The sequence below is a fragment of the Macaca thibetana genome, chromosome 4, assembly GCF_024542745.1.
Source record: "Macaca thibetana thibetana isolate TM-01 chromosome 4, ASM2454274v1, whole genome shotgun sequence".
Lineage (NCBI taxonomy): Eukaryota > Metazoa > Chordata > Mammalia > Primates > Cercopithecidae > Macaca > Macaca thibetana.
Genome location: NC_065581.1, coordinates 111,745,905 through 111,773,004, shown reverse-complemented (window position 1 = coordinate 111,773,004; position 27,100 = coordinate 111,745,905). Strand labels below are relative to the sequence as shown.

The following is a 27,100-nucleotide window of genomic DNA, read 5'->3' as shown; positions in this document are numbered from 1 at the left end:
TAAATCTCTTTAAAAATACATATTTTTGATAAAAAAAAAGTTTCAAAATGTGAGCTAGAGATACTGTCTTTTTTAAAAGAACATTTGTGCCATATCATTTGCTGAAGACAAAACAAAACATGATGACCACTTTCTGTTATTTCTATTTTACAGATTAAAAAGCTGAATTTCTGTAAGTGTAAGACACCTGTGCATAACCTTCAGGATAGTAAATACCAGTGCTAGAGTCATATAAAAGCATAATACATTCGGGAAATATATAGCTTCCTTTTTTATTTGTATAAATGTATGGGGTATGAGTGCAATTTTGTTACACGCATAGATCGTGTGGTGGTAAAGTTGGGGCTTTTATTCTTTTTTAAAGAAAGAATAGCTTTCTTTAATAATTTCTTTTTGACCTGTTACTTTTGATTTTTAAATTTCAATGCAGTACATTAAGATAATTAGCAATCATGGAGATAAACCATCAAAGAAAAAAATTTTGAATTAGATATCTGAGTCAAGAGCACTTAGTACAATAACACACTTTCTTGTTTATTTAAGGGTTCCCTCTTGGCAATGAAACAGTTTCCAACTCATTTTAAATGAAGCGTATGTGTGCACGTGCACACACGCAACACATATCACAGTGAAAAACAAGGATACCAAAGATAATTCAAAATCCATTTCATAAGCCATGTGTGGGAGGACTTCCTACATATATAAATAGATGAGAACACTTCTGTTTCTGGTGGTTATATTTCTTTGGATCAAATTAACACAGATGACATCTACTAGGGCACTGCTAGTCTAATCAGAAAAGCCAAAATCGATATGGGTACATGGTTATTGCCTCCCTCAGCTACACAAGAATAGTTGATCTACATGAAATATAGAACGGTAAAACATTTAAAAGTGATACATCTACTTGCCCAAACAATAATAGATGAACCAATCTTGGATGGCATGTGGCAATTCTAATGCATGCATTTTTAGTATCACTTACATATAAATTGATTTTCCATGTAAAAATGCCAGGCTTCCATTAGGAAGTATATAAGCAGAAATCAGTCCATTTCATGTGATATTTACATATAAGTGACATTAACATAAAACAGTACCTCTCACAGGCACACACACATACACACTTATAACTGGCCAAAAAAGAAATCACTCCTACCCAGAATAAGACCCTTGCTTAAGGGTTGATAAAATCCAAAACAGAATATCTAACGAGATACAAATGTCATGGTCCAGCTGTTCAACTGGTGTATGCTCCCATATAGATTCAGTGGTATGTGCTTCAGCACTATGTGAAAACAAACCAAAGTTGTTTTCATCCTCTCTTAAATCAGGAAATCCACGAAGGCTGGGGCCCTGGTCACTCCCCTTTATAGGCAGAGTTCAGTGTAATAATATACTGCCCTTCCCTTTGTTGCCTGTTGGATTTACTCAACCCTCCATCGGCTTCTATTAAGCAGTGTATTTATTGGTCTATTGCTAACCTGAAAGTGCAACTTTTCAGGCAAAGTCAAGATTCTTGAGTGACACTTGTAAATATATGAGACCCCCTAGTGAGCTATGCTGTAAAAGTCTCTCATTTTGACATACAGCAAATGTCTTTTCTTTTCGCATGAAACAATTTTACCTTTTTGGCAATTTCTGATTGATTGAGCATTTTTTCAGCATCCTCTAGCCAGGCTTGCAGACTAGCCACTGTATTGCCATAGCGATCCCAGTTAGAGATCACTTCTTCCAGCATGCTCCTCACACTCCTAACTTCTACTGAGAGATTCCTCCACTGAGCAGTGGTTTCATTCATGAATTTCATCACATTCTCAGCTTCTTCCACTGAAACAGATAAAACCAATTATAACCCTTATCTTATATTTTAAATCCTCCACACCTGTTTTTCTATGGTCTTATACATTGGTGTGCAATAGTATCCATCACAAATGCCAGAGGTCATTTCCAACAAATTTGACAGACGTAATTACAAATTGAAAACAAATATATTTTACAAATTGTATCTTTACACTCATTTACTTGATTGTTAATATTCAACTTATTCTATGTTTTTGCCTTTAATCCTTAGATGCAATTTAGAAAATGAAAGCTTATTTTGTTCTCTCTTAGAGAACACGCGCACACACACACACACACACACACACACACAGAGAGAGAGAGAGAGAGAGAGAGAGAGACAGAGGGAGAGAGTATGGTTATGCAGGTTAAGCATTGTACAAAGCCAAAGGAACTGAATTCAGTATGTGTTCTCCTGGCCAATGGCGAGGTCACACAAAAATTCCACGGACAGAAAGAATGACCTGATCAGATAGAAACCTGCAGGCTCTAAATTCTATTGCAGTCTACGTTGCAACAAATTACGTAGTATGTTTTACCTGAACCATCTGCTTTGACATACATCTCAGCTGTCTGTTTCAAGATCTGGTATGTCACTTCATATTGTTCAAAGAACTTGCTATTTTCTATAAAAGACTAGAAAAGGAGGAATGGTTAGAAGATAACAAACATTAGGCTCATCTGGAATGCCAAAGTCAATTTTCTTCAGTATAACTAGAAGCATAGTTTACCCAAATTTGTTAATCTCACTCTTTCTGAAAATATAAAATTAATTCCAATGCTACAAATTACCTAAGATCATTCTGAACACATAAATTGATTCCACGTTTTTTATTCTAACCCAGTTCAGGACTGAGAAAACATTCTATTTCTTCACCAACCAAGGGTTTGCTTTTTGAAGAAACAGAAATGTCTCCAGAGAACTTGGGTCTAACATTTAGAAAGCACTAAATTTAGAAGAACATTTTAAAGTGTCCCACTGTGTTTCAGCTGTGGAATTCTCTTGCTCTTTGAACATTAATCCTGGTGAATGACTGCTCTGAGGAACTCCAGATTATAAATAAATCACACAGTGCACAAATACTTTCTGTAAAATAAAAAGTAGAAAAATTGGAAATAATTACATATTCTATCCATGCTATCAGTGGTCTCACATTTCAATGACCTATTATAGAAAAATTACAGTAAGACATGTTTACATATCATCTGTAATTTATATATATATATATATATAAAAAATAGAATCACTACTGGCAAGTGAACACTATAAAATTGAGAATATACAAAAAACCCCTTAGGTAAATTTTTATTATTGTTCACTTTTAGAAATATAAAATAATGCCTGTTTCAAAGATTATTCTTAATTCTCAAAAGTAGAAAATTAATGCAATTATAGTTAACAGCATATCACCAAAGGCTCTTTAATTTCTTGCAATAGTGTAATGAGTTCCTATGATTTGAATCTATTAAAATACTTGATAAATGTCACTGTCATAAATACAAAATTAGCCTTCAAAAACCAGCTGAATTCTTGTATAGCATGCTGATGAATGCTTCATATAGAGATGCAAGACACTTGTGTGCAGAGGAAACATTATTCATATAGCAATTTCATACAAATCTCTGGATTTTTATTGATAAATGTTTATCATGTTTTGAGATAACATTTTAAAAATTGTATCTATATTTCATATCATTTTATGTTTATAAAGCATTTACTTATGAATTAACTATTCTTCAGGGATAAAGTGAATAGAGAAAGCTGTGAGCTGGAATGAGAAGTTCCAGGATGAATACTACATTCAATAACTTTAATTGGCTTTATTTTATTTGTTTGAGAATGAAGTCAGACAACAATATTCTGATTAATTCACTATTTAGCCTTATATCTTCTTATTACAATCCAGTTGGGAAAAGAATAATTTACTAGAATTTAAATTTTGAATAATTTAAACAAGCAAGTCATTATTTGATCAAAAATGGAAAATTATACCTAATGTTCGAGATACTGTGTAAGAAATTGAAGAAATAATTATATTTGGCAAAGTTTAAAAAAAAGTCTGCATTTAGTATTGGTGCAAATTTCAAGAAGCTAAGAGCAAAACAATTGTTCTAAGTGTCAGAGAAATGGGAAATAGTGCCTGTGGTGCACAGGAAGACTTAAATATGCTTTTGCCAGAGAAGTTTACAAAATAATTAAAAATGAGCAAGTTTGAGAAAAGCTTATTTCCAATTTAATTTTTAGTCCACAAGGCAGGAAAGAGCGGAGAATGTTTTCAGAAAGAATGTTTTATAAATGCCGTAGACATTCATTAATATATTTTTGAACTTGACTATTAGGAAGACTGGATGATTAATTTTTAAAGAAAGATACTTTTTTTTAATTTTAAATTTGTATTGGTCCATTTAATTTGGTCCTTCTTTTTCTGAATGTGGAGTAAATGCATTCAGCAATATGGATTATTTTGTCTATCGAACCACTGTAGCAGAATTGCTAAATCTCCATTTTACTGTAAGCTATTTAGACACACCTGTCAGAAAAATGCAAAAGTAAATACAAAGGCATATTTAAAATAATAATAACAAGATCCATTTATTTCTTTCAAAATAAAGTTGAAACTTGGATCCCAAGTTCAACAAATAAGCCATTTTAGTCAGGGGACTTTTGAAGTTGACGATGCTTCAAGAAAAGTAAGTGGCATGCTTATTTTTGGTATTTAACTTTAGTGTTAGTGACTGCATTTCTGCTTTCACAAGATGAGTGTAAATATAATAAATATGAAGCTCATCAATTTCCCTTGAATGAAACTATGCCAGATAATTCAAGATATTTAATATTAACATTGAGGAGAGGTTTATCAAGACTATTTACATTAAAATATAATTATGAATAATAAAATGAATATTCATATTTTGCTGCATTCACACAGTCCACAATTCAAGAGCTCTTTTACTTTCTTTCATGTGAAAGATTGAAATATTAGCCTCTTTTTTCCATAGTGAAATGGAAGCACATATTTTGGTCATTGTCAACAATTCTGACAGCAAGGACTAAACCAATTACCTTTTGATTTGCATAACAGCATGCACTCACTTACCGATGGCACGTGGCCTAGATTAATGATGGCAAGTATTTGTGAAGTATTTTCCAAGAATTCTTTAAGCACTCAGGATGTACATTCTCTTTCTCTAACACTTAAAAAAAAGTATTCTTTCTTTTTTGCAGGATGGATAAGTCTGAAGTAAGAATTATGACTAAGGAAAATATAATTATGGAAACGTTACGGCCTAAATATTACTTTGGTTATTAGATGATGTAGCAGCATGTGGCTTACTATAATACTTTTTTTTTTTTTTTTTTTTTGAAATAGGGTCTCAGTAGCTCAGGCTGAAGTGCAGTAGCAAGATCATAGCTCACTGCAGCCATGAACTCCAGGGCTCAAGCTATCCTCCTGCCTCAGCCTCCTGAGCGGTTGAAACTGCCGGTGCACACCATGATACCAGGCTAAATTTTTAAAATTTGGTGTAGAGACAGAGTCTCACTATGTTTCCCGGGCTGGTCTCAAACTCCTGGCCCTCAAGTGACTCTTCAACCTAAGCCTCCCAAAGTGCTAGGACTACAGGTGTGTGTGAGCTATAACACTCTAAAAGGATAAGACAGGTTTTATGAGGTATTAACATAGAATAAAAACAGTATATGTCAGTCTTTGTTCCCTAGAAAAATTCCTACCATTTTATTATTATTATTATTATTATTATCATCATCATTCTTAAACATTTGGGAAAGACTAAGTTTTCTAGAAATTAAGTTATTCCCAGACACATGGGTACTCAGTAGCTAAACCATGATCAAACACATTTCTAGTGGCTGGTATCTGCACTTCGTCATTTCCCCATCACTACAATCATGCTGCCTCATACATAAATAACAGCAACTATCAGGCTTTGACGGTACACTTACAGGTACGTAAGTGTAAAATATTGTCAGGTATGGACCAATATTAAATCAAACTGATATTCATGTGAATTGCATTCTTTAGATCACTAAGGCGTAAGATATCATATCAATGATTTGGTCTTTTAAGTTAAAAATTTTTTTTTTACTATTTTTTTAGATTGTGATAGCACTTAAGCTCAAGGGTTTTTGATTTGGAAAGATATGGATTCAATTTCTGATTCCACAATTTACCACCTGGAGCATGTGCCACCAGGAGCAAGTGACTCGAGCCTATGAAGCCTCAGTGCTTCTGCACTGGCTCCTTGGTATCTAAAACAGTGTGGAACTCCCAGCCTGTAGGGCTGTCACTGAGATGAAGGATGATACATGTAAAACACTTGGCACGTGGGAAATGCTCCATACTCCACGGTTATCAAAACTATTAAACAAAATTACCTTAAAACCCTTCATGGAAAAGAAACAGAGTCATAAGTAGGTATTTTTCAGTAGCAGATGAGACTACTAGGAAATGTTCATTAAAACATGCTACATATGTAGGATAATCAGCAATTTTATGAATAGTTGTGAAAGTTACAAAGCAGTTTGGAATTAGCAGTTGAGTGAACTTGTCTTTAACTTTATGAAGTAGGCAGGGAGTACTAACGTTTTTATCATTAATAATAATTCCTTATTCACATACCATTTGAGAAAATCAAAGAGAATTATTAACATCATTGTGTTGGAACATTAACCTGGTGGAACAGTCTTATTAGCTGTTTAAATCTGATGGGCTGTTCTGAAATATCCAGAACAAAGACTGTATCTGGTATAAATAACTACTAGGCAGAGAGGGTATCATTTGGCAGGACTAAATCTGAAAATATACATGCATTTGTATTTCATATTTGAAGAACTAATGTAATTGCTTGAAGTTAAAAATCAAGTTTTTTCATAACTTTCCAGAATAACTAAAAATGAATTAAGGAACATAACAGACTTTGCATTTTGGAACAAATGTTTCCTAGACAATTTTAGTAAATCTAGGGAAAGATTTTACTGTAAAGCAGTTAAATCATTTTTTTTTTCTCAACTATATGTTGTTCACTCATCATAGAAAATGAAATTAAATTGTAGCAAAATAGATTACGGTTCTAAGATGCGTCAGTGAAAATATGGTTTCAATAAGTATTTCAAGCAGAACATGTTAGAGAGTCACTGTGACTAATCAAGTTATAAATGGGTTTATATTTTAAAAGTTCATTGATTTATCATAGAATTTGTGTTTAAACATAAATGAAATAGTACAAGACGAAGATACTCTATTAACATTAATTTTATGAGCAAACCTGCATTGAAAATTAATTTGTAGGAGGGGCATGTGTAATTAACTAAGAAATAACCTGTCTTTAGTAAGTATAATACACCAATTACATGTAAGTGAAAACTGCTAGTTACAGAGCAAACGAATTCTTTCATCAATGCAGGTCTATGATTCTAGTAAACATAGAATTATCTATATTGATAGCCCAAAATATGAGACAATCTTTAAAAATTAAGTTGGTACAGAGATTCATAGATAAAATGTTACTCTTCCTGGGTGCACACAAGGGGCAATGAAGCTCAGGGAATGACGATAAAAAAAGACACAGTGGACACAATCTAAAAAAACAGATAGTTCCCATTTGGACACTTGAGAATGGTTCTAAACTAGTCATAGTTGAATTTTAAAAGAAAGGTAGTCAATCTTTAAGTATTTTAATGTAGTTGAAATGGTGACCTCCAATAAAAAATGTGGGTATGCAATACAAAAACTTTTTTAAAAAATCAATAAAGCCAGTCAGGATGGTCTCATATGATTAATGCAGCAAAGCATTAAACTTAACTGAACTAGGGGATTTTAAATAATAAAATTCCAAAGAAATAGGTTTAGATTTCAGATAATTCCGAAAAGCTCTTAAACTTATATCTAACCCATTTAACACACAGCTATCATTATGTTTAAACTCAAGATTAAAGTAACAGCATCAAAGAAACTGAACTGTGTTGCTAAATCCATGGCTCATCGGAATTCTCTGTCAAAGCACCGGGGACTCACCACGTAGTTTTGTAGAAGCTGCTCCACTGACTCTCTCCTCCCGTACTTAATGATCCAAGACTTCAGCTTTGACTCTGCAAGAACCAGCAGTGAAAGCAGACGGTACTTTAATTCTAAAAATTCCATTTTCATTAGGTGTAGCTCCGATGTGGAGGAAACAAAATGAAACCTAGAAATAAAACAGAGAGAATTTAGAGAATGTAACTAATAGTAACAGAACCGATGCTTACTTAACCTGTTACATGTCAGCCTTAAATAGAATGCAGCCACAAGCTCTTCTAACTCTGGCTGATCATTTTCTGGAGCTCTGATTCCTTTTCTAGCTCTGGATTTAAAAGCAAAACATGAATGATTGAAATATTCGATTTAGTTCTTTCCCCTGCCAACACATCTCTCGTCTGTTTCTTTTATAAGCTGTTTTTGCAATATTACATAATGTTCCTTACAGTACTGAACAAAAATACAGCCTCTGAAGAAACCATTTCTGTGATTTCCATGCTGTGGATAAATTCAGGTTCACTCTTTTCAGTTAATAATACATTAGAATGGTGGCATTCTTAGCAAGTCTTATGGGAGCCCACTTTCTATTTACCAAAGGCAGGCGCCTCTGTTAAAAAAAAAAATCATGAAAAAAGGAAAAAGACATGTAAAAAACATCCACCTAGCGTTTTAAAAAGAGATTTCATTTAAATGCAGATATTCTCTTACCTCTCGGCCATGTCCTCTAATTGATCAGGTGGCACTGGAATCCCGTTAACAGACCTGGTCCGGTAGATTTCATGGAATGCTCTTTTGTGGGCATCTGTGTTTTGAAGCAGATCCTAAGATACAGTTTAAAAAAAAATAAAAAATGAAAAACATGTTTCACAGAGGGCTAAGAAGCATAATTTCCAGCCTGCACCGATGAGTCAATGTATTCAACAATTTGATCCTGTTGCCACATTCAGAGGCAGCTTGGTGCCTGTCAAAGGCTCTTACCTTCAACAGGAGCTGGGTGCTTGTACTTAAAACACTATGCTGGAACTGCATCTAATAATTATGCATCTTTTAAACACACATGACACTTGCACAGCAATGCATTCAGACTTTTTAAAGGCACATGATCCCATGGAAAATGTAATTACTGCTATGAAATGATTTTAGTGTTTTTCGCCTTTCTTGATTTTGGATATGTTGGTTTTTAAAAGCTTAAAACTAAGCATGACAAATTGAAACCTTTAATGGCAAAAGAGATTAGGCTTTCTACTGTTATTTTATTTTGAATGCATGCACACTATTATAAAGTGATATTTGCTTGCCATCTAAAGTAAGTCAATCATATTACAATATATTTTGAAATACCCTTTTGATTAGAAAATTTCAAACAAGTGCAGGGAATACCCCATAAGTAACACAGTGGGAAGATTAAATGTGATGTTAATAAATATTCATTATAGACTGCATAGAACTCCACAGGTTTGATTTATTTATTTAGGTTAATTTGAATCTGCTTTGATTTGTTTGCTGTGTTTTTCATCACTTACAAACTAATTTCTAAAAAGTTGTATATGTATTTTACACTCCCTCACTCATTTCTCACATAGAAGAAGCAAAAAGGAGTTAGGTGAAGGGAGATTCATGCCTTAATTTCTAGAGCTTAGTTTGTGTCCTGATGGCAGAATAAATACAGTACTTAACAATGCATCACTCATTGAAAAAGTAAGACATTAGGCCACCAAAATAATACATTAAAATGAATATTTTTATCTCATACCAAAATTTAGTGGATTAATTGGAGAAATTAGCAGCAAAATCAGCCTAAAATCAAAAGAGACACACTTGACTATGGGGCAAGTGAAGAGTTTTCTATTATAAATCAAAATGTTAAGGTTTGTATATGATTGTACACATATGACATTTTAACACGGTAGAAAAACCTTAGGGCTAAATGATTTCAATCCTGATATATTTTGCTATGATCACATTTTGACCTGCTTCGATTCTGTAGGTAAGCGCAGAGATACTCACAAGTCACGCATTTTAAGGATCACTGTGGTGAGTCTTCTGAAAAGACCCTATCCTCCATACGTTTGCTTCCCATGGCCTCAAGGGAGGGTACTATGTGAAGCCAAGAACTCATCACGGGAGGGCAGGGAACAAGCGGGTGTTCTTAGAGCAACTATTGATGATGAGTGTTCTAGCCATGCTCTAATTCCTTTATCACATGCAGACACATTGCTGTAGCTTGTGGTTGCACTGAAACTTTCCCAAGTGACTGCAGGGCACACTTGGAGTTATCACCCCAGCTAGCTCTGATCTGTGACAGTTTTAAAATATCTACTATGTTGAAAAAGTCTTTACAAGCTACCCAAACAAAAGCATGTTCACACATATGATAAAAGAACTTCTTAGGCTGGGCATGGCGGCTCATGCCTGTAATAAGCACTTTGGGAGACCCAGGCTGGTGGATCATGAGATCAGGAGTTCGAAATCAGCCTGGGCCAACATGGTGAAACCCTGTCTCTACAAAAGATACAAAAATTAGCCAGGCATGGTGGCATGCACCTGTAGTCCCAGCTACTTGGGAGGCTGAGGCAGGAGAATTCCTTGAACCTGGGAGGTGGAGGTTGCAGTGAGCCGAGATCACGCCATTGGACTCCAGCCTGGGCAACAGGGCAAGGCTCCATCTCAAAAAATAAAAATAAAAAAGAACTTCGTCAGTTGGCATGATGTCACTGATTCCTCTGAAAGGCCTTCTCACAATAAAGCAGCTAGATGCTGGGCAAAATATATGGTTTTAATTCACCTTGCTGGGTACATAGGAAGTAAGTGAAATATTTTAGTTCCTTATTCTCAGTAAAACATGACCCAAAAATTAGATCACAGATCTGTAGGCAAAAAACAAATAGAAAAATCTAGATTGTCCTGGACAAATATCTACACCATTGCTGAGAGAGACTGAGTCTTAGAATGTGAACAGGGTGAGGACACTGAAACGAGTTCCCCTCCATTTAGTCAGAACCCTCAATGAGGGCTAACATGACCAGGTTATTAGCAAATGCAAATATAATAGGAGGAAAGCAGAGATTACCAACCACAGGAAACAAGCCACCATGAGTGAGAACCAGCAGAAACAACAAACTTATCATGCTAGAAAAATGTCAATAATTTAATACTTGACAACAATGTGTAAGATAAAAAGGAGAGTGGTTTGGCTAAAGTATTCATAATTCCTTATATTGATTAAGAGGAGGTTTAGATATTGATTAACTTTCAATTTTATTAAGTATCTATGGTCAAATTTCGAGGGCAATCATACTGTACAACCAGAGTTTATAACTTTCATGCTAGTAGAAATAAAACCATGGAATAAGAAAAATGAGTAAGGAGACAAAAACAAAACCTCCTTAATCAACTTATAAATAGCAAGAAAGTAGAAAAGAAGAAAAAGTAGAACAATTAGAAAGCAAAGACTCAGATGCCAGAAACAAATTCAAGTATATCAATAATAATAAATAAATGTGAATAAAGTAGAAATTTACTAGTTAAAAGACAAAGATTATCAGATTGGACAAACAAACAAAATAGAACTATCTTCTTTTTACAAAAGATACACCTAATCATTAAGAACATGGATAGGTTAAAATTAATAAAATGGAACACATGTCAGGCAAATACTACGAGAAATCTGATATAAATGTATTAATATCAGACAAAATGGATTTCAGAACAGAAGCATTGTAAGTACAGACACTCCTTGACTCACCATGGGGTTGTGTCCCAATAAAACTCATTGTAAGTTGAAAATATTGTTAAGTCAAAAATGTATTTAATACACCTAAACCAACCAAACATTATAGCTCAGCTTCACCGACATTAAATGTGCTCAGAACACTCACATTAGCCTACAATTTGGCAAAATTATCTAGCATAAAGCCGAATTTTATAATAAAATGTTTAATACCTCACTTAAGAATATCATATCACATGTCACTGCTGAATGTATATTGCTTTTGCACCATTGTAAAGTCAAAATTGTAAGTTGAATCACTATAAGTTGGAAACCATCTATAATTAATTGCATAAAGATTAAACTTTTAACTTACTAGAAGGCATATTATTCCTGAACTTGAACATGCCCATTAAACTTCAAAATATATACAGCAAAAACTAATGGAACTGTAAGGAGAACCTGAATCATCAACATCACTGTGGGGTTTATCAACATGCCTCTCTAAATGAGATAGAGCAAAGGAGGCAGTGTTATAGCAGGTTGTTGGGTAAAGAAGGGAAAAGGCTGCAGGAATGGTCTTTATAATGGCCATACTGCCCAAGGTAATTTATAGATTCAATGCCATCCCCATCAAGCTACCAACGAGTTTCTTCACAGAATTGGAAAAAACTGCTTTAAAGTTCATATGGAACCAAAAAAGAGCCCGCATCTCCAAGACAATCCTAAGTCAAAAGAACAAAGCTGGAGGCATCATGCTACCTGACTTCAAACTATACTACAAGGCTACAGTAACCAAAACAGCATGGTACTGGTACCAAAACAGAGATATAGACCAATGGAACAGAACAGAGTCCTCAGAAATAATACCACACATCTACAGCCATCTGATCTTTGACAAACCTGAGAGAAACAAGAAATGGGGAAAGGATTCCCTATTTAATAAATGGTGCTGGGAAAATTGGCTAGCCGTAAGTAGAAAGCTGAAACTGGATCCTTTCCTTACTCCTTATACGAAAATTAATTCAAGATGGATTAGAGACTTAAATGTTAGACTTAATACCATAAAAATCCTAGAGGAAAACCTAGGTAGTACCATTCAGGACATAGGCATGGGCAAAGACTTCATGTCTAAAACACCAAAAGCAATGGCAGCAAAAGCCAAAATTGACAAATGGGATCTCATTAAACTAAAGAGCTTCTGCACAGCAAAAAAAACTACCATCAGAGTGAACAGGCAACCTACAGAATGGGAGAAAATTTTTGCAATCTACTCATCTGACAAAGGGCTAATATCCAGAACCTACAAAGAACTCAAACAAATTTACAAGAAAAAAACAAACAACCCCATCAAAAAGTGGGCAAAGGATATGAACAGACATTTCTCAAAAGAAGACATTCATACAGCCAACAGACACATGAAAAAATGCTCATCATCACTGGCCATCAGAGAAATGCAAATCAAAACCACAATGAGATACCATCTCACACCAGTTAGAATGGCGATCATTAAAAAGTCAGGAAACAACAGGTGCTGGAGAGGATGTGGAGAAATAGGAACACTTTTACACTGTTGGTGGGATTGTAAACTAGTTCAACCATTATGGAAAACAGTATGGCGATTCCTCAAGGATCTAGAACTAGATGTACCATATGACCCAGCCATCCCATTACTGGGTATATACCCAAAGGATTATAAATTATGCTGCTATAAAGACACATGCACACGTATGTTTATTGTGGCACTATTCACAACAGCAAAGACTTGGAATCAACCCAAATGTCCATCAGTGACAGATTGGATTAAGAAAATGTGGCACATATACACCATGGAATACTATGCAGCCATAAAAAAGGATGAGTTTGTGTCCTTTGTAGGGACATGGATGCAGCTGGAAACCATCATTCTTAGCAAACTATCACAAGAACAGAAAACCAAACACCGCATGTTCTCACTCATAGGTGGGAACTGAACAATGAGATCACTTGGACTCAGGAAGGGGAACATCACACACCGGGGCCTATCATGGGGAGGGGGGAGGGGGGAGGGGGGAGGGATTGCATTGGGAGTTATACCTGATGTAAATGACGAGTTGATGGGTGCAGCACACCAACAAGGCACAAGTATACATATGTAACAAACCTGCATGTTATGCACATGTACCCTACAACTTAAAGTATAATAATAATAAATAAATTTAAAATAAATAAATAAATAAATAAAAAAAAATAAAATAAAATGTAAAAAAAAAAAAAAAAAAAAAAAAGAACTTGTGGTGTTTTGATAACGGAAGCCAGCTGGGAATTTTGAGCAGGTTGGTGGAATTATCTCAGCTGCATTTTAAGGATCACTGTGGCGACTCTTCTGAAAATACCCTATCCTCCATACATTTGCTTCCCATGGCTTCTAAGAAAACACTGTAGCTGGATTTCCTCCAACTTCACTGGTTGCTCCTTCTCAGACTTTTACTGGCTTTTCTACTCTTCAATCTCTTAATACTGGATTCCCTCCAAGATCAGACCTTGGTCCCTTTCTCTTCTCTGTATATACTTCTTTATTTAATTTCTCCAGTCTCAGAGCTTTAAACATCCCTCTAGATGCGAATGACTCTGATTTTTTATCTCCAGGCTGTACTTCTTTCCTGAGCTCTCTTACCTATTGCCTACTCCACATGTACTCTTGGATGAGGAAAAGACTCAACATGCCCCAAACTGAATTCCTTAGCTTTCCTCCCAAAGTCACTTCATTGTCTCCTATTCTTAATCGATAGAAACTCTGTTTTTTCACTTGCATAGCCCCCAAATCATAGTGTCATTTATGACTCTTGTTCTTTCACAGTATGCATCTAATGCTGAAAATTGTTCTGCCCTCAAAATGTATTCAGAATCTGTCCATTTCTCACTATCTCTACAGCAACTTCCTTCGTTCAAGGCACTCAAACTGGATGATTGAAACGGTACCCTGGCTTCTGGTCTCCATTCCTAACCCAGTATATTCTCACACAGCAGCCATATCATGAAAATACTGTCATTCCTTTGGGGGAAAGAAAATGGGGCTGGGTGCTATGGCTCATGCGTGTAATTCCAGCACTTTAGGAGGGTGGGCAGATCGCTTGAGCCCAGGAGTTTGAGACCAGCCTGGGCAACACGGTTTGCCTATCTCTCCAAAAAAATACAAAAATTAGTCAGCTGTGGTGGCCCATGCCTGAAGTCCTACCTACTCAGGAGGCTAAGGTGGAAGGATCACTGGATCCTGGGAGGCAGAGGCTGCAGTGAGCCATGACCACACCACTACACTCCCACCTGGGCAACAGAGCCAGACCCTATCTCAGAAAAAAAAAAAAAAAAAAAAACCAAGAAAGAGAGAGAGAGAGAGAGAGAGAGAGAGAAGAAAGCAAGCAGAAAAGAAAATGGATGAAAAAAGAAGGTTAGAACATTGTAGAGCAAATGCCAAAGTGTGATTAAGGAAAGTGAGGCGGTTCAAAGAAACAATATTGGGGAAAATATACAGGCACAGAAAATACCACAAAATATATAAAACAGTATTTTGAACTATTTTATGCCAATAATTCTGAAGACTCAGTCAAATGCACACATTTTTAGAAAGTATGCATTATCAATATTGACCCAATCGCAATTTTGAGAGCCTGAATATGGGGAGACAACAGTGAAAAAAAGCAACAATTCCCACTTTCATAGAGTTGACATTATAGTGCAGAAAATCAAGCAAAAGATAAGGTAAATGATTAAAACAGGTAACAGTCGAGGTGATGATAAATGCTAACGAGAAACATCAAATGGGAAAGGAGAAGGGGAGTTTGGGAGAAGTTGTAATTTCAAAAGAGGTGTCCAGAAAAGGGTTGATGAAGAGGGGATCTTTTAGTAAAGGCCTTAAAGAGATGAAGAATGTAACAGGAATATCAGTAAGAGGATGTTTCAGACTGAAGGATGAGAACATTCCAGAAGGATGGCAAAGGTAAAGACCTCAAGGTAGGGAATGTGCTTGCCTATTTGATGTCATCTTTCCAATGAGGCTTCCCTGACAACCCTATTTAAAATTGCGACGACACCTAATTTCCCCTGTCCTTTTACTTTCTAACCTAAATTTACTTATTTTTTATGTTTATTAATTTTATCTGCCTCCTCTCCCTAGAAGGTAAGTTATCTAAGGGAAGGGATTTTTGTCTGTTTTGCTTACAGATGTATCACAAATGCCTAAAACACTGCTTTGCACACTGAGAAAGCTCAACAGATATTTGTTGAAAGAATAGGGAAGACCAGAAAGGTAAAGCCAGGGGAGTAGGAAGGAAATTACAAGTGGCACAATCATAACTCACCCACTGCAGCCTTTAACTCCTGGGCTCAAGCGATCCTCCTGCCTCAGCCTCCCGAGTAGCTGGGACTACAGGCATACACCACTATGCCTGACTAATTTTTTATTTTTTTATTTTTTGTAAAGACAGGGTCTCTCGCTTGGTTGACCAGGTTGGTCTCAAACTTCTGGCTTCATGTGCTTCTCCTGCCTTGGCTTCTCAACATGCTGGAATTACAAGTATGAGCTGCCATGCCCTAAAGAAAGTCTTTCAAGGGTAAAGGGATAACTAAGGGAAATGTTTGTGACAGGTGAGGTAAGAAGACTGAGAAATGGCCGTTGGGTGAGGAATGAGGCAAAGTCTGGTAAACGTGGCATGGTAGATGGCAAGAGAAAAGCTTGATTGGAATGGTTTTTAGAAAGAATGAGAGAAGGGAATTTAGAAAGAAGAAAGAGAACAGAGCCAACTCTCTCAAAGAGCTTTGCTGTAAAAGGAAGGAAGAAAATTGGACAGTAGCTGGAAGGGGAAGTGGGGCTAAGAAAAAGACTTTTTAAGATGAGTTAATGGCAGTATATTTGTATGTGGATGAGAAAACTCCAACAAAGAAAGAAAGAGAAAAAAATATAGAAGGGAGGAAGGACAGGAATTACCTTTTGGAGAGAGGGTGGGATCTAATGTACACATAGAGAGGTTGGCCTCGGCCCAGAGCACAGATGGTTCACCCATAGTAACAGAAGTGAAGAGCGCGTATTCGGGCACAGATGTAAGTAGGTGGGTTGATGTGGCCGTGGGAGCTGGTGGAAATTCTTTTCTGATTGCTTCTATTTTCTCAAAGAAAAAGGAAGTAATGTCATCAGCTAAGAGTGAGGATGGGGAGGAGGTGTGGAAGGTTTGAAGAGACAAGATATGAAATAGTTGTCCCAGAAATGAAGAGGGAATGGAGTCGGGAAATGCCTTCTGATTGCCAGGCACCATTAAGGGCCCACTTGGGTTAGTCATCGAGCCTGGGGGTGTGTTTTTCTCCAGCCACAGTCAGCTACATCTGACTGGAGTGTGTGGGCATCAACTAGGCAGAGAGCTGGCTTTCACCGGCATCGTGTTTTTACCAGGACAGTAAAACAAAGTGAAATGTGGACAAGGCAAGCGAGGATGTGGACAAGTGGGGCTTTTATATTGCATTTAAGCAGAGCACAAAGGGAGGTGGTAAAGAGAACAGGATGCAGTGAAAAGATGGTAGGGTAACAGATTATAGGGCACAGAGGAGATGAAGCCTTGTCTGACTGGAGAGGAAGGTACTTGACAAAGAGCTTGTGGAGGAGTCTCATTTGCTGGTGATGAGCACTCTAGGCTATGACTGTGGAGTGAGTGGGGTGTCGGACAGGATCCTGGGGGAAGAGGAGGTCAAGAACCTGAGAGGTCACGATATTGGGAGGATCGTCTCTGGGTTATTGAAGTTATTAAGAATTATGGCATGCATTGTCATCCAGGAAATAAAATCTTCAAGAAGGGATGGAAAGTGACCTAGGTAGGGTTGGTAACTGCAGTAAGGATGTGTAGCAGGTGGCACAGCCTGATGGCTACTTTCACGATTCCTTATGACTGAAAGTCTTACTTTGCCAAATCAATACCAAGAATAATAAATTAGTCAGTATAATCACTTTACAAGTATGATAAGCAATAGCTTTGTGGTCACGTTTTAAGCCTAGTGCTGAAGACAACCTGGATCATCAGTTATGTGACCTTGGGCAAGTCACTTAACCTCTCTCTGCCTACAGTTTCCTCATCAGCAAAAGAGGACAATAATACCTATCTCACATCCGTCATGTTAAGTGTTTGGTAAAAATCAAACACTTAACATGGTTAAGGACTGAAACATGGTTAAGTCCTCCATAATAGTTAGCTGTGGTTATTGTTATTTTTATAGATAACTGAACATTAGGGTAACCGGAAAATAGAAGAGATAATACAGGTACACTATGTTTTGCAGAATAAATATGTTCTAATATATACATACATATATATGTTAATTTTTCAGAAATAGTAAAACAAAACCATTGGCAGAACCATTCACAAAGTGAACTCTTGGAAACACACATTTAAAAATTGATCTGAATCCAACTTGCAAGCATTGCCTATGCATTAAGTGTTGAAAATTGTGTTGTTTTTTAAAAAGTTGTGAAGAATGAAAAAAGAATGAAAAAAAAACAAGCATTGCAACTTTAATAGCCTGTTCAAGTTTTCTTGACAAAAATCAGAATTACTTTTTAGACCAAGATGGGAAGACAATATTCCCAAACATTTTGGTCATGCATCAGTGAGTCCTAAATTGTGATTTTCCCAATTTATTGCATCTTCAAGTCAGCCCAATACACCAGCATAGAGGTGTTACATCAAATCGAGGGACTGAGTTAGTGCCATTGAGGAAACTTATAATTTTTAGTTGTTTTAATAAGTCAAACTTGGCCAAGCGTGGTGGCTCACACTTGTAATCCCAGCACTTTGGGAGGCTGAGGCAGGTGGATCACTTGAGGTCAGGAGCTCGAGGCCAGCCTGGTCAACATGGTGAAACCCCATCTCTACTAAAAATACAAATATTAGCCAGGCGTGTTATCAGGTGCCTGAAATCCCAGCTACATGGGAGACGGAGGCAGGAGAATCACTTGAACCTGGGAAGCAGAGGTTGCAGTGAGCTGAGATCACACCATTGCGCTCCAGCCTGGGAGCGAAAAAGCGAGTCTCCATTTCAACAATAATAATAATAATAATTCAAACTTTTCACCCTCAAAGCGTAGCTTATTATAGTCTTCTAATATATATTTTTCAATAAATGAGAATTGATCTTAAAATTGACAATTTAATTGTTTTATGAGCTACTTTAAGTACCCATGCCCAGGCCTAGCAAAAGTTCCTACCTCAATAAAAAGATCATTCTAATATTCACCTTGAACCTGGCCTGAGCCCCTACCTACCTCTGCTTTTTACTTTTATCTCTTTATTACATTCCTTGGTTTTCTCTTAAGTCTAGCCCTTTCTGGGTTTTTGTTTGTTTGTTTGCCTCAGATAACCATTTTCTCCAACTCCTGCCCCTCTCTCTCTCCCTGATCCACTCACTTCATTTCTGGTTTGTATGCCTTCTTCACTAGCCTTTGGCAGAGAGATTGTTCTAGCTGTATTCTTGGGGGCTGGCACAGGGTCTGTCTCTCACTCTGTCTCTCAAGGGAGCTAGAAGGGCTCATGAAGGGCCTGAAATCATATAGCCATGGAAACATGCAGACAGCATGTGCGTTGGCCAACTTAGGACTCACTCCCCCATAGGAGATGTTACTGTCTATAATGTGCCTTCAATTAACATTTTTACAAATCGTTATAATTAACTAGTAAATAGCAGTTACATTGTCAGACATTTTCTCTATGGTGGGACATTGAAGTCAAAGTTAAGGGTATTATATAAAGAACAACTGTGTAGATGTTTCTCAGACCTCTAGATTGGAGGCACCACAAATGCCTGGACCTTGTCTGTGCCCCTCACCTGTTGCCCTCGAGCTGAAGACCTGCACATAGTAGGAATATTTGCTACCATGCCTATTTGCTGAATTAATGTATTTAACTCCCAATTACTATACATTGTACCTTTCATTTAAAATTCTAAAGTGACTTCTTCTGTATCAAATATTTACGTCAATTAAAATAGTTTCATATGTAGGTAACAGGTACACTAGAATCCTAATCACCACCATTATGCAACATACTCATGTAACAAACATGCACACGTACCCCCTGAATCTAAAATTTAAAAATTAATAAATAAATGCCAGTTAAGGTAAAAAAAAAGTTTAAATTAAAAAGTTTTACAGGAAAAAAATTATTGTATGTTATATAGGCTTAATTGCTAATTTGTTAAAGATGTTATTGTTTGTGTAATATTGTTTTCACACTTTCCTCCATTTTTAATATACTGGGGTGGTCTCAGAATTGACATGGCCCAGGTGTTTCTATGCTTTTGAGAAACCTTAACCTGATTCAATCCCAGGAAAATTCTTGTGACTTGATCTCATATGAGGCCTGAACTCTGGGTCCCTTATGGCATAGCTGCCCCCACATTAGGGCACTAAGGCACAGACAAGCTGGCCCAGCTTTTATATGTGAGTATCTGCACAGATGAAGAAGACCCCAAAGTCATGGCATGTGAGAAGTCAGATGACAGAGAGTTTAGATCAGCAACTTTAAAAGTGTCCAAAGGCACTGAGTATTGGAAAAGGCCAAGAAGAAATGGAGGCAGGACCCTGAGTGACGGCCTCTGCAGACCATCAAATCTTGCTGTGGCCATCGGGTTCAATAAGTTTGTCTGAGGTTGAGTCTGTTGAGTTGAAACTGCCAAGATTGGCAATGGCATCGTATCTCTGTGTCTCTGTATCTCTAGCTCCAAAAGTAAAGCCTCAGAGAGGCATAAAATAAAATCTGTCATAGATTTGCTTTATGATCTTGTCTAGATATAGAACAGTATATTTCCTTGGGGTAATTTTTTTTTAAATATCAATAATTTGGCAGAAAATACATAGGGGCTATATATTGCCCATGTGTAGTCAGGAGCAGAAATCTCTGTTTTTCACATATGCAGTAATACTCCACCACACTACAGAAAATGAAGTATACGAATTCAAATGCATAAAATGCAAGATTGCGTTAATGTGATGTTAATGAAAAACAGCATGTTTAGTTAGGCCTGTAGTATCACAAAACACAAAGAGAAAGTATATTGGAAACTATACCATATACAACTGATCATATATTAAGTTTAAAATGTCCCAAATGACTAAGAGACCATCAAACCCTAACTCCACCACTTCCTACAGCCTCCACTCCTTCTACCCCCACCCCACAGCACCAGGACATAAGAACTTTTGCCTGCCTGCCTTTGAGAATGGAGGCAGAAATGAGGTCTGGAGCCAAGGCCAGCCACATTATTATGTAGATGCATACCATCTCTGCGCTTATCTTTTGAAAAATAACATACAACAACAGAAATAACCAAGATAGCTGCAGATGAAAAAAACACCACACAGGTACGGAAAATATCTCAGGAAATCAACCTACTGGAACTGTCATTAACCAGTGTAAGAAAGAAACATTCAAATTAGAGAACTCTAAGAAGGTGTGACATCTCTGGTCATGTAGAATGAATACTTGTGGCGTTCCCAACAGGTCAGGTTGTAACTAGGCTACCTCTCCAGACCACACTAGGGCTGTTATGCTGCAAGGTTTTCCGACCAGAATTTTTACCTTATGTTGCTCAAGTTTCCGTTGTATCGTGTTTGCTGTTTCCTCGTGGACCTGCTGAATGGTTATTTCCTCTCTCAGGGCCACCTCCGCTCTGTACAGCCAGGCACCTATGGTGCCCAGAGGTGCAGGAAGAGATTTATCAAGCTGTATATGCCAGTCAAAGAGCTAAAATTTAAAAAGCAGAAAAGTAAAATATCTTTAATACAGATGACAATTTATAAAATTACCCCCAAATAATAGTAAACCATACATAAAGCTTTAAGTTAATGATTTCAGGCTAAGTTAATAAATATCAAATAAGCAAATGTCTGTGTTCTGAGTTTGATACTTTAGGGATGGGGAGAAAATTACAGTTACAAGCAAATTTTGAGGAAACTCAAAATACATCTTAAACATGGAAGATTATTAGAAGTGTAAGAAATTTTCCTCTTACAGGAGTAGCATAAAGCACCCACTGACTTTCAGTGTGGCTTTTGCTGAAAGGGAAGGGATGAGGTTTGCTGACATGCTTGGAGGACGCAGCAGTTATACACTTGGCTGATGTGTATCTTGGTCTTCGGAATGAGAATCCCATTAAAACCTCCCACATGATCAGAACAAGTCCAGAAAAATGAGGATTATCTAAGCAACTCTGGACAAAGATGGATTTAAAAGATTCTTTCTATAATCCTATGATTGTCTACCCTTCTCTCCATCTCTTTCATTTTACCCAATTCTCAGACACATTTCCTAGCTTACTGGAATGCCAGGTGGGATGAGTGCAGGTGCTTAGGAACTAGTCTATTCTTTAATGGAGTCACTAGAAAAAAATGAGACTATCAAAAAAAAATTTGGCTGGGTGCAGTGGCTCACTCTCGTAATCCCAGAAATTTGGGAAGCCAAGATGGGTGAGATGCTTGAACCCAGGAGGTTAAGACCAGCCTGGGCAATATAGTGAGATCTCATCTCTATTAAAAAAAAAAAAAAATTTAGCCAAGCATGGTGGTAGGTAATGCCTGTGGTCCCAGATACTCGGGTGGTTGAGGTAGGAGGATTGCCTGAGCCGAGGAGGTTGAAGCTGCAGTGAGCTGTGATTGTGCCACTGCACTTTAGCCTGGGTGACAGAGCAAGGCACTATCTCAAAAATAAAATTAAAAAAAATAAAGAACATATGGTAAGTTCAAGACAAATATTCTTATTAGTGATTCCGGGGGCTTGAAATCTTGGTATTTAAGCATGAAGAATATGAATATGAAAGATACTGAGCAGTTTTCCTTCAGATGAGTGATCAATCACATAAAAAGAGATGTTGAATGAAAGAATATAAAACTGTATGTCAATACAGGAAGGTCATTAACTTTGATGAAACATGGTTTTGGAATACGAGGAGTTGCCGTGGTTCCATTCTGGAGAATCTGCTACAAGACCAGAGAGTCACCTCTTCTAAACCACCCAGAAGGAAGTTGTGTAAAGTGTGAAGTGATTCAGATGGTCTCAAGATTTTAATCTATCATCGAGTCAATGGCTGATATCACATACACGGAAGCCAAAGCAAGAAAATAGCTGTTAAACCAAAGACTTGCATTAACTTACAGGAAAACCAGACAAGGAGGCAAAGATTCTCCCTAGTTAAGTCTTTCTAGCCTCAGACAGAGGCAGTAGAACCTGTTGTCATATCACTGTGTAGAAACAGATGATGAAAAATATTCTTTTCTGAATTTATTAAACCCCAATAAAACTAATTGTGGAAGAACTTACCCTGGAAGTCACTCTATCCCAAGATTGTTTTACCAATGCTTGGTCAAGTGACAATTTACCATCTCTATGTAATGGTTGTACTAAATGTTCAATCTGTTTCCTCTTCATTTCGTATTGAACTCTGAAGTGCTTAAATGACTAAAAGAGGAAAAACAGCAACAGTATGGCAATGAGTCAAAAACAGCAAAAGCAAAGGAAAGCACATTTCCTAAATAACAACCTTTTCTATTTGGATAACACTCGATATATGTTACTGATAATAACAATGATAGTTATGTTACTAATAGCAGCTGTCATTCATCAAGCCCTGACATAGCTTGACCCTGTGCTAAGTGCTTTCTGCATATTATCCTCTCTGGTTCTCCCCATCACCCTACAACATAGACATGCATTATTATCCTGAAGCCCAGAAATGACTTACCAAGGACAAGTAGTAGAGGTAGGACTAAAGCCTAGGATTTCTCATTTCCAGTAAAGTAATTTATGTACCAGTATACGTTTGTCAGGAGATCATAGTAAACAGGAGTATAAATCTTAGCTAATAATCAAGATAGTTGCTTTATTTCAAGTACCAAACAATTTACAAATAGAAATTGCATATATGGAAATAATGCAGAATGAAAGCTGTCTAGATTTGTGCTTAAGTAAGCCTGCATAAAGAGGTTTACTTTAGGGGACCATGCTTATATGATAATCCTTTGCTTTAATTTCATGGTATTAAAATATTAAGCATGTCACCGTACAGTTGACATCAATTTATTATATGTAGACTTAACTATAAGCTTAATGCTAACATTAAAACAATTTTTAAAGTTTTATATTTTACATTAATTAAATTGACACATCCTAAAGTGTGACTCCAAATCTAAACATAAAATTAAAATATCATTAAAATGTGCAGTTATGTTACAGAACAGGAGAATGGCCCCACAAAAGTTAGCAGATAACACAACTAAAAGAATTTCAAAATTATAAACAAACATGTAAATTCACATGAAGAACACTGGGGGGAGATAGTGAACTACAATTTTACCTACAAGTTTTTCTTCCATTTTCTCTAACTGAATGGAATTTTAAAAATACTGAAACATAGGCTGGGCACGGTGGCTCACGCCTGTAACCCCAGCACTTTCGGAGATCAAGGTGAGCGGATCACGAGGTCAAGAGATTGAGACCATCCTGGCCAACATGGTGAAACCCCGTCTCTATTAAAAACACAAAAATTAGCTGAGGGTAGTGGTGCACGCCTGTAGTTCCAGCTACTCAGGAGGCTGAAGCAGGAGAATTGCTTGAACCTGGGAGGCAGAGGTTGCAGTGAGCTGAGCTCACGATCATGCCACTGCACTCCAGTTTGGTGACAGAGTGAGACTCTAAGAAAATATATAAAATAAAAAAATAATAAAATAAATAAAAAATAAAAATAAACCAAAACACAAAATCAACTTTTAAATTTTATTCCACAGGATTCTGAGTGAAAAAACTGGAAAATACAGCATTTACTATCGATTGAAAGAGATTTAAAATGCTGATTACATAATGTAAAGATGAAATGAAATTTTCCCTAAATTCAGATTTCAGGTAGTCTCTAAATCTATTTTTAAGAGACTAGTGATCACCTTTGGACTGAAAGGAGTGTTTCTGTTTTTTGCTTTTCTAAGCCTTTATTTCCCTCACCAACTAGCATCTATGTAACAGGTAGCTTTATAACTTGAGATTTATTTTTTGATAATTGATGCCAAACCTAAACCTCATCAGTCGACTAAATAAGTATATTCACTCTGTTCTTGCAATTCTTTTCTCCATTTACTGGCTTAATCATTTTTTAATGGATCTCAGCCCAGAAAATTTTATTTTGGGGAAAAAAGCTCACATTGAATTTCAAAGCAAAAGAGTACATACATATTAACCACATATTTATTGCTTTGCTAAGTTGGACAAATATAATATTGATGCTATCATCCATCTAAATTCAGGCATATCTTAAAGATACGATTACGCAAAATCACTAATGCCATAGATAAATCTTTTGTCTACCATGTTGAAGTTCTCACATTATTTGACCTTTTTCTGTAGCAGAAATGACTGAAATATGATGGTGAGTAGAATATATTGCAGAATATAATTCAGAATATACTACACTTAATTTTGCCACTAAAATGGAGTGATGTTTTACATTGGAAAAAGTGATAATGCTGCATCAAATAAATCAAAATTTTTATTAATTTTTATTTTTTCTTCAACTTTTGTTTTAAGTTCTAGGGTACATGTCCAGGAAGATTTGTTACATAGGTAATCATGTGCCATAGTGGTTTGCTGCACGGATCAACCCATCACCTAGGTACTAAGCCCAGCATCCATTAGCTATTCCTCCTGATGCTCTCCTTCTCCTACACAGGCCCCAATGTGCGTTGTTTCTCCATGTGTCCATGTGTTCTCATTGTTCAGCTCCCATTTATAAGTGAGAACACGCAGGGTTTGGTTTTCTGTTCCTGCATTAGTTTGCTGAGGATAATGACTTCCAGTTCCATCCATGTCCCTGCAAAGGGCATGATCTTGTTCCTTTATATGGCAGCCTAGTCTTCCATGGTGTATATGTACCACATTTTATTTCTCCAGTCTACATTGATGGGCATTTGGGTTGATTCTGTGTCTTTGCTATTGAAATCACACTTTTTAAATGGGAACAAACTGTGTTTTGTGTCTTGGAAATGAAAATCGGAAGCAGAAGTCCAATTAATGACACTGTAGTCAGACTGGGGAAAAACTGAGCTCAACTTGAATGCAATGGTGTTGGACGAGGCAGGTCGCAGCCGAAACTGATCCCTTTAATGGACCTCCAATACTCATGTTGCAATCCTTTATTAAATTCAGCTTATTTTATAGTAATTTTCAATTTGACTCAACTCTCTGTTCTCGGTAGATTTTTGTGTTAGATGACATCTACAAGATCATGAGTTCTATAAACACAAAGACTCCACATTTGTTTTCCAAGTCATCTATAAGACCGAGTTATGGGAAAGTGATGAAGCCTCAGTGCTCCATATATAGTGTGGATACAATGCAACTTAAGACTATCTACATACGTCAGAAATACAATTATTAAATTATATGCAAACTTAGGGTAATGAATATTATGTCTTTAAAGACTTTTTCCCGTTAATGTAATTCGAAGCATTAAACAGAGATCAAATGACATATATAAATCTTAGTCAAAAGTAGCTTTTGAAAAATTCAAAAAGCTTTTCCATACATTACCTGATATTTATCCTGTAAATTTGATTCCACCATCTGTGCTCTTGTCAAATCTCTCTCAAATTGTTCTATCCAAACTTTCATTTCCTTCAAAATTAGCCTGTCTTCTCTCTGGAAACAGGGAGACATTACAATTTTATTAGTATCTGTGCATTTATTTAATTGCTGATTAATACCTGATTGATTCTAGAAGATACTTAATATTTAGTAAGTCCCAACTGTCTCTGAAAAATTTTCTTTCTCCTCACCCCCACACCTTTAGGACAGTAAGAAGCAAAAGTTAACTCTAGAAAAATATCTTAGTTATCTTATTGAATAATGAAATTAACCAACTCCATTTTTTTTTTGGCCAAGTAACACTAATTTAATAAAGAAAATGTGCCCAGGAGGGAATTTCCTAAGTACACAAAAAATAAGAGTCATAGCTGGAGTAGAAACACAGTCCTGTGAGTTGCTTCCTAACCCAAGGCCATTGGTAACCCAGAGGACAGTTCTAGATGGGGTGCATTTTGACTGAATTTGAGGAGTTACACCCAAAATACCATTGGGTGACTTGTCTATATTACTATTTAAACTGATATTAGGTATTACAATCTCCATGTGGACAGAAAACACCTTTATCTGGTTCAATACAGTATTCCCAGACCCTGGGAACATGATACCTTTTAGAGATGTACCAAGTTATTTGGTGAATAAATGTATCCAGGTCACTACTCATCCCAAAAATGAAAAATAAAATTGGGATTTTCATACTTATTTTCACAAATAATGACAAGCACCATTATATAATAGCATTGATTTAGTGAAAATATCCTGACTTTCCATCAAGATGTAGTGTCTCATAAGAATGTCAAGTATTCATAACCATACTGAAGATGGTTTTTCGGCATTTACAAAACAGCTTTCAACTCCACCATCTCACTCGCTGCTGACAG

The 27,100-nt window shown here is 36.5% G+C and overlaps 1 protein-coding gene across 18 annotated transcripts in view; it reads right to left on the bottom strand.

Annotated features, from left to right (window-relative positions):
• SYNE1 (spectrin repeat containing nuclear envelope protein 1) overlaps positions 1 to 27,100 on the bottom strand; it is a 530,910-nt gene that overhangs the window by 349,386 nt on the left and 154,424 nt on the right. For 17 of the 18 annotated variants that reach the window (XM_050786838.1, XM_050786854.1, XM_050786847.1 and 14 more), the window contains 7 exons: positions 26,169 to 26,276; positions 22,914 to 23,051; positions 21,177 to 21,341; positions 8,583 to 8,695; positions 7,875 to 8,043; positions 2,382 to 2,478; positions 1,628 to 1,830 (listed from right to left, as the gene is read on the bottom strand). In XM_050786838.1, coding sequence (XP_050642795.1) covers positions 1,628 to 1,830; positions 2,382 to 2,478; positions 7,875 to 8,043; positions 8,583 to 8,695; positions 21,177 to 21,341; positions 22,914 to 23,051; positions 26,169 to 26,276 — 993 coding nt within the window. Of the gene's footprint in view, positions 1 to 1,627; positions 1,831 to 2,381; positions 2,479 to 7,874; positions 8,044 to 8,104; positions 8,526 to 8,582; positions 8,696 to 21,176; positions 21,342 to 22,913; positions 23,052 to 26,168; positions 26,277 to 27,100 lie in introns of those variants that run through there. The other variant, XM_050786857.1, reaches the window with a different exon arrangement.